The sequence below is a fragment of the Panthera tigris genome, chromosome C1 (assembly GCF_018350195.1).
Source record: "Panthera tigris isolate Pti1 chromosome C1, P.tigris_Pti1_mat1.1, whole genome shotgun sequence".
Classification (NCBI taxonomy): Eukaryota; Metazoa; Chordata; class Mammalia; order Carnivora; family Felidae; genus Panthera; species Panthera tigris.
The window spans coordinates 5473211-5487703 of NC_056667.1; the positions used below are offsets into that span (position 1 = coordinate 5473211).

General features: G+C 47.5%; 1 protein-coding gene across 14 annotated transcripts in view; it reads right to left on the reverse strand.

The window, feature by feature from the left end:
• The window catches only part of TNFRSF9 (TNF receptor superfamily member 9), a 40845-nt gene extending 27803 nt beyond the window's left edge, over positions 1–13042 (reverse strand). For 10 of the 14 annotated variants that reach the window (XR_006221189.1, XR_006221184.1, XR_006221185.1 and 7 more), the window contains exons 1-6: positions 12714–13042; positions 12166–12293; positions 2401–2535; positions 1982–2059; positions 1047–1230; positions 218–325 (exon numbers count right to left, since the gene is read on the reverse strand). Coding sequence is in view for 1 of the 14 variants with exons in the window: in XM_042996442.1 (XP_042852376.1) it covers positions 218–325; positions 1047–1161 (223 nt within the window). In the remaining 13 variants the exon portion in view is untranslated. Of the gene's footprint in view, positions 1–217; positions 326–1046; positions 1231–1981; positions 2060–2400; positions 2536–7719; positions 7802–11926; positions 11988–12165; positions 12294–12657 lie in introns of all 14 variants that reach the window. The other 4 variants (XR_006221187.1, XR_006221188.1, XR_006221181.1 and 1 more) reach the window with 4 other exon arrangements.
• Between the last annotated feature and the right edge of the window lie 1451 nt (positions 13043–14493).

The following is a 14493-nucleotide window of genomic DNA, read 5'->3' on the forward strand; positions in this document are numbered from 1 at the left end:
TGTTTATTTCTGAGACAGACAGAGCATGAGTGGGGGAGGGGCAGAGAGAGAGAGGGAGGCACAGAATCCCAAGCAGGCTCCAGGCTCTGAGCCATCAGCACAGAGCCCGACGCGGGGCTTGAACTCACAGACCGCGAGATCATGACCCGAGCCGAAGTCGGACGCTCAACCGACTGAGCCACCCAGGCGCCCCAACAATACATCTTTTGAATCTTACCTTCACACTGCCTGCATATGTCACAGGCCCTCTGTCCACTGGTGCTGGAGAAACTATTTGAAGGGCAAGCAATGCAGATGTGATCCTTGTTTTTCTCACAGAAAGTACCTAGGAAGGTAGGTAATGGCTGTACGTGTTGGACAACGGACAGGCATCACCCGAAGTATCGTGACGTTGACAGGAAAACGAGAATACGAAACAATGATTCTCGTCTCTGGCTGGTGCAGCCGTACACTTTCTTTTGGTGGACTTTCTAGAACTGCAGTATTGCCCTTAGCATAGCCACAGAGCTACAACTAAACGAAGTGTGGATATCGCAACAAAGAAACCAACAGAAAGAGCTGTTTCCTTCCTCTGCTGAACAAAAAACAATGATATCTCTCGATGGACCCAGGAGACCAATACGACCGATTCAGGGGATCAGGATACTAACAATGTTCGTGGGTCTGCTCCTCCCTACTCTGTGAAGCCTCCTGCCATGGCTTATGCCCTGCTGTGCCCCCTGCTGAACACAGATCCTTACAGATAAGGCTGACACTTACCAAGGTCTTGCCATGTGCCACGGACTGTTCACAGCCTGTCATATGATCTTCCCAGCAAAGCTGGGAGATAGGATCTTTTATTACCCCCAGAGGACAAAGCTGGGGCACAAGAGAATAAGTGACATGGCTGGTATGTCCACCCAGCTAAAATGCAGCATCCAAGAAATATTTGTAAATCAATTAATACAACATCATTGAAACAGAGCTCATTAGCCCTGACTACTAGACTAACCGAACCACGGTGTTCAACAGAATAGATCAAACACACATGCTAATTTGGTTCTTACCTGCTGGGCATTTGCTACAAGAATCCTGCATTGGTCTCGTCCTCTCAAAATTCATGACCAACAACACGGTAGCCAATATGTTGTAATAGCCACTGCCCATGATGAAATCTTGCATAGATGGGATACAAGCAAGGCAGATTGCAGAAGGATTTTAGCCAAAGTAGCTGGTTTCGCAAATACCACTCTGCAAAAGGTAAAACATTTCAAGAATGAGATGGTTTCTCCTTTTTAGAATTACCTACATTTGGACCATTACCATTGCAATTCCATAAGACCGTAACTTGGGGTTTTTCCGAAACAATCACTGATGGAATGTTATGGAAAAGGTGGCGAATTCATAGACGTGTCTACGATCAGACAGGCCTGACTACACACACAGCTTTGTGCAGGCTGGCCAAAGTCTAAGAGCACACTTTCCAACATATTTTGCCAAAATGCAGAAATAGCAATAGCAAGAACTTTTGGGGACTTTCATAGACACTTAGCACTGACGTCCAGATTTCAACAATGCCAGCTGCTTCTGCCTCTGAGACAGAGTTCTTAAAATGACAATCTGTCAGTCGACAATCTGCAGTCATATCTGACAGTTCAGCTCAGTGGGAAGGCATCTCATTATTACTCTCCCCCCCTTGTCAGAACAATACGTGAAAATCTCAACACCGAATCGCTAAAATGTTGAAGCACCTCTCTGCTCAGCTGATTATCATATTTTCTTAATAGACATGTATTTGCCCATTTTGAGGTCTGAAGCTCATATAGTAACAAAGCTCAGAAGAATGAAATCTCCTGAGGCCAGGTTCTTGGTCCTTATGTAATAGGCTATGGATCAACAGTTATTAGAAGTTGGAAGGAAAAAAGTCTAGACCTGAAGAAACAGAATAAAGCCTCTATCCCCACCCCGACTCCATTCCCCCGACTGCCCCAAACGGACAAACCTTGAGATCTCAGGGCTGGTGAAGAACTTTCCACTCCTTGATCTTTCAGAGCTGCGAGGTTCTGACTCTTGAGGAGAGCTGCCAGGTCAAACCCAAGAGTTTGGTGACTCAGCCGGGGGCGGGGCCTTGTGGGAAATCCCCGCCACAACTCTGTGAGGTTGCTCACTTGATATTTGCTGACCCCAAAATCCCCTAGAGCCCCCGTCCCCACTTGATAATGGCACTTCAAGCCGTTTCTTGGAAGCAGCTCTCTACTGTTAGGACATCTCTCTGATGACTTTGGGAAAAGGGTTTTGTCATTTTTTAAAAGAATCTTCCATGTCAAAACCTTTAATGGGTCCCGAACATCTTTGAGGCGTTAGGGATGAAGCCCACCTCTTAGATAAATACCAGCACTTTCGCCATACCCTACCTCTTACCTGTATAATCATGATGATTCTATAGCTATAACTCATTGAGTGCGCTGATGTACCAGGCATCGCATAAGCCCTTTAATGAATACGGTCCTCAGAAGACCCCCAGGAGTTGATATCATCATCATTATTAGAACGGCACTATGCAAATGAGAACATTGAGCCTATGAGTCTAGCCAGACCGTCAGCAGGACGGGGAGCCAGGATTAGAACCCAGGTCAACCTGATCCCTTTCTACTGCGCTCCTTGCTGTGTGGGTGAGATGCGGGAAGGAGGAGGGAGAAATAGCATGGAACTTATATGGCGGATGACTTTGGGTAAAGTTGAGAGCTACGAGGGTTTTTCAGAAAACCATTATTTCAGTTTTTGTTTTCCAAACGGAAGAAGAGGAAGGGGAGAGCAGGGGAAGGAGAGGTGGAGGAGGTGGTCAGGCAGGAGGAAGAGGAGGAGGGTGTTCCAGAGATACTAAGAAGAACCTGTCCAGTATCGAGAGGCTAGGGGCCCTCAGGAAGACAACCAAGGGAACTGTAGAGCAAGAGTGGTTTCAACGAAAACAGATGGTTTTCTGTTAGGATCCAAACAGAAAAGAACTATTTCCCCCCAGGAGACATGGGGGCTTGGTGTCTCCCCCCAGGAGAGATGGGGTATGAAGAGGGAGAGGAGGGAGCTAATGCTTAGTAAACACTTGCTATGTGCTAAGCACTTTGCACGTTTCCACGACTCCCATCATGCCACCGTGCTCCTTAGAAACTTTCAGTGGCTCCCTGTTGTCCACAAAACAAAACAAAGTGGAAAGAAAACCTGGATCCCATGGTCCAGATGGCCCAATATTCAAGGACCTCTGAGACCTGATCTGAAGTCTCCGTTTAAAAAAATTAACGGGGCGCCTGGGGGGGCTCAGCTGGTTAAGCGTCCGCCTTCTGCTCAGATCATGATCTCACAGTTCGTGAGTTCGAGCCCCGCATCAGGCTCTGCGCTGACAGCTCGGAGCCTGGAGTGTGCTTCGGCTTCTGTGTCTCCCTCTCTCTCTCTGCCCCTCCGCCGCTCACACTCTGTTTCTGTCTCTTTCTCTCAAAAATAAATAAACATTAAAAAGTAAATTAATTAAGATATACCTCAAATAACATAAATTTCACTATTTTGCTTTATTATTAGTTTTTATTTATTTTGAGAGAGAGAGACAGTTCAAGCGGGGGAAGGGCAGAGACAGGGGGAGAGAGAATCCCAAGCAGGCTCCACGCTGTCAGCGCAGAGCCCGTCACGGTGCTTGTCTCATGAGCGTGAGATCATGACCTGAGCCAAAACCAAGAGTTGGCCACTCAACCGACCGAGCCATGCAGGTGCCCCAAATTTCACTAAAGTGTATATTTCAGTGCATTTTGGTACATTCACTAGATTTTGCAACTATCATCAGCATATAAATCCAGAACATTTTCATCCCTCCAAAAAGATACACATGAGCCGTCAGTCACTCCCCAGCGTACCCTGGTAACCGCCAATCTGTTTTCTGTCTCTGTGAATCTGCCCGTTCTAGATGCTCCCTGTTCACAGAATCATACAGTGTCTTGTCTTTTGCATCAGGCTTCTCTCGCTTAGCACGTTTACTCACGTCCTCGCGTGAATCAGAACTTCATTCTTTTTCACTGCTGCATAATATTCCGCCGCACCGAGGTCCGCATGTCGTCTAGCCGTTCATCAGTCGATGGACATTTGAATTGTTCCACTTTTGACTACGATGAATAATGTTGCCATGAATATTTGCCTACACGTTTTTGCCCGGGCAGGTTTTCAGTTCCCGGGTGCATACCTAGGCGTGAAATTGCTGCATTGTATGGTAATTCTGTTTCACTTTTTGAGGAATTGCCAGACTCTTTTCTCCGGCAGCTGCATCATTATATATCCCCCACCAGCAGTGCGTAGGATTCCGATTTCTCCACAGCCTTGCTAGCACTTGTTATTTTTCCGTGAACTTTTTTAAATTTTTTATTTTAGAGAGAGAGAGAGAGTGAGAACATGCTCGAGGGGTGGGGGAAGCGGGGAGGGCAGAGGGAGAGAGAGAGAGAATCTTAAATTCAGTGCGGAGCCTGACGCAGGGCTCAATCCCACCACCCTGGAATCATGACCTGAGCTGAAATCAAGAATCGGATGCTCAACCGACTGAGCCACCCATGTGCCCTCTGTTTGTTTTTTTAAGCGTAAAAAAATTTTTTTAGGGGCGCCTGGGTGGCTCAGTCAGTTGAGCATCCGACTTTGGCTCAGCTCACGATCTCGCGGTCCGTGAGTTCTAGCCTCGCGTCGGGCTCTGTGCTGACAGCTCGGGGCCTGGAGCCTGCTTCGGATTCTGTGTCTCCCTCTCTCTCTGCCCCTCCCCCACTCATGCTCTCTCTGTCAATAATTAATAAACATTAAAAAAATTTAAAAAAAATTTTTAATGTTTATTTATTCTTTGAGACAGACAGAGACAGAGTGCAAGCAGGGGAGGGGCAGGGAGAGAGGGAGACACAGAATCTGAAGCAGGCTCCAGGCCCCAAGCTGTCAGCACAGAACCCGACGTGGGGCTCACACCCACAAACTATGAGATCATGACCTGAGCCAAAGTCAGACGCTTAACCGACTAAGCCACCCAGGCGCCCCTATTTTTAGTTAAAATTTTTTTGTTATAGTCATCCTGGTAGGTGGCATTTCATTGTGGTTTTCATTTGCTACCCTTAGTCCAATTTTATTATGTACCCCCCCCCCACACACACACACACTGTCCTCCACATAATGGGACCAGTAGAGTATGGCAGCTGCTTAAGAGCCCAAGCTTTGCCATCAGACTGGCTTGGATTGAATCGAGGCTCTGCAATTGATGGTCATACGACCTTGGCTAAATTTCTTAACCTCCGTGAGTCAATTTTTCCAATCACGTCTTACAGATACAATAACGCTGTACTTCATCCTTATCTAGTGAGGACTAAATGAGACATTGAACATGAAGTACCTAGCTCAGTGCCTGGCACATAGTTCTCAAGAAGAAAGGAGCTGTTATTATGTGACTTACGACTTTAAAATTTCCCTCCCCCAGTTTCCCATGCTGATCATCTGTAAAGCAACCAGGGCAAGTAGCAAGAGAAGGAAAATGCACGGGCTGTCTACAGAATTTATTCCCAGAGTCTGAGAGTCCTCCAAAAGCCACTTTATCTGTGGTCATTGTGGGATCCCCTGCAGCGACTTCATCAGAGTTCGCCCCGTGGGAGTTTCATACCGCATAAAAATGACACTGCTGATCACCTAACACTTTCAAAGTCACGATCTAACCAGGTGACCTCCTCATTTACATGTGGTGCTCTGTCTGGGTTTAACGCTGCAGCATGACATTTAACTGGACTATATTTTCATTTAACTAAGTGCTGCTCACGGAGCTACGTTCTGGATAGTCTGTGGGCAGACACATTGCCTCCTCTGAAAGTGACGTCTGTCATTTCCCAGCACAGCAGTTAGCTCCCTGTTTCAAGCGGCGCTAGTGACACAAAAGTCTTTACCTAGAGAGAAGATTCTCAAGGCTAGCTTGACCAGCTCATGTTACACAAAATCCACCATTTTCAGAATTAATCCACTGAAGGCTCCGCACAGCTTGATTCCGGTGTTTAAGGAATTGTCCGCCGTTCGTGTCACCACATTCTTCTTTGATAAAAAACGTCATAGGCAGATTCTGTAGTTCACCTGATGCACACACTCTCTGAGCTCATCGAGATAACCGCTTCCCCACCGCTCTCGGTCTAGGGCCTGGAATCACATGGTGACAGCATCCCTGTGCTGGGCGACTAGCCTCAGAGCGCAGACACAGCGAGCCCCAGCGTGCTGCGACCGGCAAAGCCAAATCCGTCTCGAATACCTGGCATGTAACCGATTCCCACATAATCTATTATTTTGCAAGAATATTGTGGCCAGTGTAGTTTCCAGAAGTCCCAAGTGTCCATCTTCTTGGTCCTATTTATGTTCCTGTAGTTCTGAAAGTCCTTGTGAATCAGCACAGGATTTGTAACAGTCGCACACGAAGTCTGAGGAAGCCTTTGCAACATTAATTCATATTATTTTTTTTATGTTTGATTTATTTTTGAGAGAGAGAGAGAGTGCGAACAGGGGAGGGACAGACAAAGAGGGAGACACAGCATCCGAAGCAGGCTCCAGGCTCCGAGCTGTCGGCACAGAACCCGACACGGGGCTCAAACCTACGAACCGTGAGATTGTGACCTGAGCCGAAGTCAGAGCCCCCATGTGGGGCATAGAGCTTACTTAAATAAATAAATAAACATTTTTAAGAAAAGAATTTTAATATTGGTTCCTTACTAAAATCAACAAGAAGGACATTGAACCTCAGAATTGCAGAGGTTTAAATTTCTGTGAAAAATATTTAATGGAATTTAATTACATTTCAAAAATAAAAAGTCTCAGATATATTTAAATAATTTTAGATATTTGACATGTATCAATTATAATTTTTATTTTAATAACTTTAGAGCTTTTAGTAGAGTAACTTTTCGAAAACAAAAAATAATGTGAATTGAAAAATTCTGCATATTCACATTTACAATTTATATTACACGCATATAAAGTCTGTATTCTTCGAGTACAATTATATTTTATTCGTTTACTCCTCCAAGTCAGTACTGTCAGCAAAGCACGGATTATGTGACGTTCTCAACAAGTGAAATGAAGGCAAGAGAAAGAAATTGTATGGAGCAAACAGATAGTAATTTACGAGTTATGTGTCTTCACCACCCATTTAAACATTTCCAGACCATTAGAGTACATTCAGGCATCTGCAGTAATTAAATTCAGTCATCACTGATATTTTCCCAACTTGGTCACATAAAAACAATAATATTTGTATTCTGTTCTTTTGAAGACTTCTCTGTTGGAGTAGAAAAACAGAACACATTTAACACGTCTTCCGCTTGATCTGTCACTCTTACATATGACACGGTGTGCGAGTGCCATTTCTACACCTGCTCTAGGCCCCGCAAACATCAGTGACAATATTGAGAGGCACGAAGCAGGCATTCAAGAAACCTTTGCCGAATGAATGAATGAATGAATGGGTAAATGAACAAACGAGTTTGTTAACTCCAGTCTCATAGTCTGCCTACCTCTTCATGACCTAACGTTTTCCTCCCTCTCCCTTGTGAGATCATGCTGGTGGGTGTACCCCAGCCTAAGTTTTACAGTTTCCCTTCCGTGGGGCTCACATAAGATGCTTTCGTGCTGGTCGCTAACATTTGCTGCGGGCTTACTCCTGCAAGGCTCTATTGTATGCGTTTACATAGATCATGCCGATCATACCTTCCAACAGCCTCTGTCCCTACTTTACAGATGACAGAACCGGAGCATGGAGAACCCGGGTAGGCTGCCCAATGGCACCTGGCTGGGAAGGAGCAGAGAAAGGGTTCAGACCTGGCTGGCTGGCTGGCTCTGGAGCCCTTGCTCTTAACAAGGACTCTTAACCGTTCTGTGCTCACTACCCTTCAATCCTGTGGACTCTATGCTTGTGGACCCCTCATGGAATTCTCTTCTTAAGTTTGTAAAATATAATACAAAGGACTACAGAGGAAACCAGTTGTTTTGAAATATACCCACCAAATATTTATTTATTTATTAAAAAAAAAATTTTTTTTTTTTTAACGTTTATTTATTTTCGAGAGAGAGAGAGACAGAGCGTGAACAGGGGAGGGGCAGAGAGAGAGGGAGACACAGAATCCGAAACAGACTCCAGGCTCTGAGCTGTCGGCACAGAGCCTGACGTGGGGCTCGAACCCACAGATGTGAGATCATGACCTGAGCCGAAGTCGGACGCTTAACCGACTGAGCCACCCAGGCGCCCCTCACCAAATATTTAAAAAGCCAACTTGTCTGGATGGTTCAGTCGATGGAGCCTCCGACTTCGGCTCAGGTCATGATCTCGCGTGCGTGGGTTCGGGCCCCGCACGGGGCTCTGTGCTGACAGCTCAAGAGCCTGGAGCCGGCTTTGGATTCTCCCTCTCTCTCTGCCCCTCTCCTGCTTGCTCTCTGTCTCTGTCTCTCAAAAAATAAAATAAAACGTTAAAAAAAAAATTTAAAGTCAACTTGCAATGTATGGTAATAGATGGATTCCTTCATTAAGACATACCTGTCCTAATTACAGATTAATCATGAGTGTAAATGGTATTTTTGGGTATCTGCAATAACCATAACGTGATATGAAAATAACTGATTTCTACTGGTGCAATATCATAGGTTCCGCTCCCTTGGCTATGCTCTGAGGATTTTTAAATTCAAAAAAAATTTTTTTTATGTTTATTCATTTTTGAAAGACAGAGAGAGACAGAGCACAAGCAGGGGTGGGGCAGAGAGAGAGGGGGGGGGACGCAGAATCCGAAGCCGGCTCCAGGCTCCGAGCTATCAGCACAGAGCCCGACCCAGGGCTCAAACTCACGAACTGTGAGATCACGACCTGAGCCGAAGTCGGATGCTCAACCGACTGAGCCACCCAGGAGCCCCCTTTTTTTTTTTTAAAAGAAATTTTTTTTCTTTATGAGGATTTTTAAATTCAAGATTGAGGGAAATACTAGATTTCTGCTAGAGGTTAGTGAAAATACAAGATGTGATTTTCCCTGTCCGGCTTCATAGACCCCTGAATGTCACCTGTGCCCCCGGGCATCTGAGGACCCCAGGATCACAACCTCTATGCACAAGGCCTCCTTGCTGCCTTTCGTGTCTTGTGTTGAGACAGACACTCAATGCTTGGTTTTAGCTCTGGGAATTTGTTCTTCCTCTTTCTTCTTTCGAATCTTTATACAGATCCTATGGCTGCACCTTAAGGCAAAAGGTCCATCTGTACAATTTCTATCCCTCACCATCCCCATCAAGATGGCACATTTTTATGGTCTATCACTTCCCGTGTTCCTCTCCTGTGGGCCCTTCGCCAATGAATTTAGACAGGTTGCAACACTGACAAATCAATGTCTTCTAATACTTAATAACAGTCAGTACAACAGGCAGGTTGCTGCCTGCGTCGCTGATGTTCTACTCAGCACACTAAATACGTAGCCTCTTAACGAGTCTACAAGGCAAGAGCTGCTGTTACTCTTCTAATGTGAAAGAAACAGAAGTTGAGAGAACTCAAGTGACTGAGCCAAGCGTTAATGGCGGCACCAGAGTGTCCACTACGGACCAACGTTCTAGCTTCACCTCTGTTACCTCCTTTGATCCTAACTCTATGAAGTGAGGGCCCTAACTCATATGGGGGTCCTGAGGCATGAGGGTCGGGGAACTCGTTCAGGATCATCCAGCTAGCATGGAGGGAGCAGGTCGGGGAACTCGTTCAGGATCATCCAGCTAGCATGGAGGGAGCTGGGCTCAAACGCAGACAGGCTGGAATTCGAGCACATGCATTTTCTCAGCACACCAGACAGCCACCTTTAGAGCAAGGAGACGCCAAGGCCTGAGCCCAGGTGTTCTCATTCCCAGGCTCCCTTAACATTTGGCCAAGGGCTCTGACTAACGCGGGAGCTACTCGTTCCTGTGAATGAACACAAAGATATCTGACTCAGCAACGGAGCCTGAGACTGCCGACGTAGTGGTTTGCGAGCTGAGTCGGAAACCACATCTGATCTGATCTCATCGATGTGAAGGATTGCCAATAAACCGACAGTCAATTTCAACCTCGAGAAATGTGATGAAGGCTGGAACCGATAGCAGCCACGTTTTGGAGGAAGCTAGGTTAACTTTTCAAAATTTAAGAGCATGGAACCAAAGCTGCTTAAGCAAGTGGTCTGCATTTGAAAATTCTACTGGAGAGAGATAGCTGCCACAGGTCACTTAGAGGGAAATGTTTTGTGGCCTGCAGCTGATAACTATGATGAAAGAAAAGTCACCCCAACAAGCAAGGTTATCCTGAAGCTTATGACTTTCTGCTGAAAGCCAGCTTCTGCCTGTGGAGTACTGGCCTCCTCTCCCTAGCGCTCCCCTTAGCCCTGGGGAAGGAGAGTGCGTCTATAATTAACAAATACACAGACACATCCAACTATTTCCTAAGCTCGACTTCTGTCAACTGATACACAAGTATTTTTCCTCCAAATCAAAAGCAAGACAGCATCAGAGGATGGATTTGGTTTCCTTTTGAACTTTTTATTTATTTTTTTTTTTTAATTTTTTTTCTTAATGTTTTTATTTATTTTTGAGACAGAGGGAGACAGAGCATGAGCAGGGAAGGGGCAGAGAGAGAGGGAGACACAGAATCGGAAGCAGGCTCCAGGCTCCGAGCCATCAGCCCAGAGCCCGACGCGGGGCTCGAACTCACAGACTGTGAGATCATGACCTGAGCTGAAGTCGGACGCTCAACCGACTGAGCCACTCAGGCGCCCCTCCTTTTGAACTTTTTAATGGTGATCAGAATTGTCTCCCAAATGATTCCACTCACATGTCAACCCATATCTTCCTTCACAAAACCTGCCTCCTTTTCTTCCGGAATTTCCATCATCATGGAGGGCCACTTCATAAACCACTGGTTTTCACTAAGATTTTCGGGGGCGCCTGGGTGGCTCAGTCGTTAAGCATCTGACTTGGGCTCAGGTCATGATCTTACGTTTGTGAGTTCAACTCCCACTTTGGGTGAACGTGAGCCCTGCTTCTCTCTCTCCCTGCCCCTCTTGGGGTTCTCCCTCTCTCTGTCTCTCTCTCTCTGCTCCTCACTCGCTCCCTCTCTTGAAAACAAAAAAGAAAAAAAAAGATTTTTTGCCCATTCGATAACGCTGCACTAAATGAGAGCTCCAACACACCTGCGCGTAAGTTGTGGGTACTTAGGTACGCCTACTAGGTCTATACCACTCAAACAATTTCCAAGTTTCATTGTTACTGTCATTAAATTATTCTCTATCCCTTAGCAATTCAATAAATTCAACTCACAAGCATCTACTGAATGTCTGATGCAAGTGTGCCCAGGACCTGATCTGTCACTTCTCCTGCTTTGTGTCCTGCCCCTCCCTCAAGCCCGCCTTCCCTGCCCCTCTCGGACGGATGGACCGCACTCCCACTCCTGGGCCTTCGCTGCTCTCTCGTCTCAGATCCTGCCCTCTCACTTTCTAGGTGACTTGTCCCCTCATCTTACCCAGGTCTCCTCCTCTCTAAAAGAGCGCCACCCTGTGATTCTCCATCTCCTCTCCCTTGTACTTGCCTTCCTAGCACATATCGCCACCTGGCACCCACAGTCATCCATGCAATTGCTGACTATCTGTCTTCTCGCACTCTCATGGACATCAGCTCTATCATAGGGAAGGTGTTTTTTTCACGGCTGCGTCCCAGACACCCGGAGCAGTGCTGGGCACAGGACAGGCACTCAATAGATGCTTCGTGAGTGAATTTTGCTGCCTTGCGAGGCATATCTAGATAGGACACCATCCCAACAGCCTTCACAGCCTAGAGAGGAAGGAAGGCGTTTATACCCATAAGGAAGATAAGGCCGTACAGCCTTACAGATTCTGTAATAGGAGGACAAAGTGCTGTGGGAATATACCTTCTCCTGGAGCGCTTGACAAGGGAACGGGGTTTTGCAGGATGGAGAAGGGCTTGAAAGGCTGGCGTGGGAAGCAGATGGCATTCCAGTTAGAGGGTTATGCCAAAGCATGGAGGAGGTAAAGTACAGCGCATGTTCAAGGAACAGAAAAAATGAATGAGGGAGAGTAAGGTAAGAACGTGAAAGATTTGGAAGATGTCTGAACCCCGGCGTGGAGGGATTTGAACGCATGAGCATACCTTCTACTGATTGTCATCTCCTACATGGGCGCGCACGGCCGAAGCCAGCGGATCCACAGCGCTACGCGGGCGTGCCAAAGCTTGCCGAAACGTTTTCACCGTGGGGGCCCCCACGTGCACTAAGTGGGCTAGAGAAAAGAAAGGGATACAGGATACAGTCAAAGGGCAGGAGCAAGGAGTCAGGAGGCTCTGCTAGATTCACACGTGTACTGCTGGGAGGAGTAGCTGATCACTTTGACCAGTGAGAGAAACGTCGGCGTGGCTCCCGGATCACCGTGATCCCAAGATCACTGGAATCTGCAAACACTGCAGCAGAACAGGACTAAAGCACCGCCGCAGGGACCAGCCACGTTTCAGTTCCTCTGAGCTCTTTTTTTACGTGAGCTCTCACTAGGTCCTCACCAAACTAAGGGCGGGCGTTCCTATTCACGTCTTACAAACGGGGGGTGTTTGAACGCTTTTGATAACCCAGTACTGAAGCCCCAATCAGACCCTGCTGTCTCTTCCAGCAGTAAGATGCCAGTTAAGAGCAGAGCAGTGTTTCCCACCAAGACCCGGAGAGACGTGAGAGCAAACGAGGCGAGCGCGGCACAGCCTCGATTCCGACGCCGGGCTCCGCAGATGCTCCCCCAAAGCCGCCGTGGAGCCCTCTGTGACCCCGCGCGCCCGCTGGCGTCCGCCACCGGAACCAATCTGAGCTGAGGAGGCGGGAAGGGTGAACTTCCTGCCTCGCCTACGCGGACCGCAACCTTCCCCGGAAGTTCGCGGTGTCGCAAGGGTGCGACGGTGACCCCACCGTGTCCGGAGGGTCGCTCAGATACTTCCGCCCGCCCACAGGGAACGGGACGCGCGACCCGGACCTCGGACACGGCCGACCGCCCCGCCCCCTCGCGCAGCGCCCCGCCCACTGCGGCGCGGCCCGACCAATCCCGGGCGCCGGCCGCGGGCCTGACGTCACAGCGGCTGGGCCGCTGACCTCCGGCTCCTGGCGGGCAGTGGGATGGGTGCCGGGTGGCCCACGCTCGGGGGGCTTTCACACCGGGGGGGGGGAGCAGAGGCGAAGCCACCCCCCGGGCCCCTCACAGGCCTCGGTGTCAGAATTTCCCCCTTGCGCCAGCGCTGCCTCAAATGTCAGGACTCGCCCACTCTTCTCCTGTTTCGCCGACCTAACCTTTCGGGGGCTCGGAGGGGAAATTCGCCGTTTCTGCCGGACGTCTCCGGAGCTTGCCCCGAACCATCCTTCAGTGGATGTTGAAAAATACATTCGTTGAATTCCGCAAATGGCTTCCTTCCACCCAGTAACTCCAGTTTAGCGCCCTCGCCCTTTTTAGTGAACCCAGGAAACGGATGGAAAGAAAGTTACCTTATCCACTGTACATAAAAGTTCCTGTTCGCTGTGCGGTGAAATGAATTAGACGTGGAGACTAAGATTAAAGTAGGGATAAGAAATTGGTTGGAGCCACGTTGTTAACTGTAGTGTTGTATTACAAAGTGTTAGCCTACGGCGATAGTCAAAGCCAGGAACATCTAGGTGAAGTTAAGATAATGCTTAGCAAGTATTGAGCACCGGCTGTGTGCCAGGGACTGTGATAGATGCTATGGACCGAGACAGGAAGGTCCTACTGAGTTCACAGGATTAGAGGAAGACAGATAATAAGTAAACAAAAGACAAAATGCTAAATAGGTACTATCAGTGACATAAAAGATACATTCACATTAATAGAAAATGAGTCTTTTACTGAGATGAGATGCGAAATATAAGTGAGGCATGAAAAAATAACCTGGCAGCAGTTTCTTTGCTATTTATGGTGATCAGGCTAATTTGGGGGAGAGTTGTTTTTTGGAATTAGGATCAGAATGGCCACTGGTGGCCTGTTAACGTTGGGCAGGCGAAAGTTTTGCCTCCTTAGGCTCTCTGGCAGAGCCTGAGAACTAAATTCACAAAAAAAGGTTAACAGGACAAAAGTCCACAAACTTATTCAGTGTGTTACATGACCCAGGGGCTTTCATGAGAAAATGACACAAAGAAGGGACAAAAGCTAAATGTTTACATATGGGGTTGAACAATTGTGGCTATTGTGGCAAAGCAACTAAAAGAAAACAGGGAAGGCTCAAGGAAGAGTTATTTTAAGGTCTCTGTGTGAAAATTCTTCCAGACTCAAGTTCCTCTCTGATGAGGTTTCTTTCCTCCTGGTGCTGGGATTTCACCTTCCGCTTTCAGGAAGAAAAAATGGGAAGCTGAGCACCTTTCTTGCACTTGTTGTTTAAACAAATGCCTGTAACTCGGGGTGCCTGGGTGGCTCAGTTAAGCGTCCGACTCTTGACTTT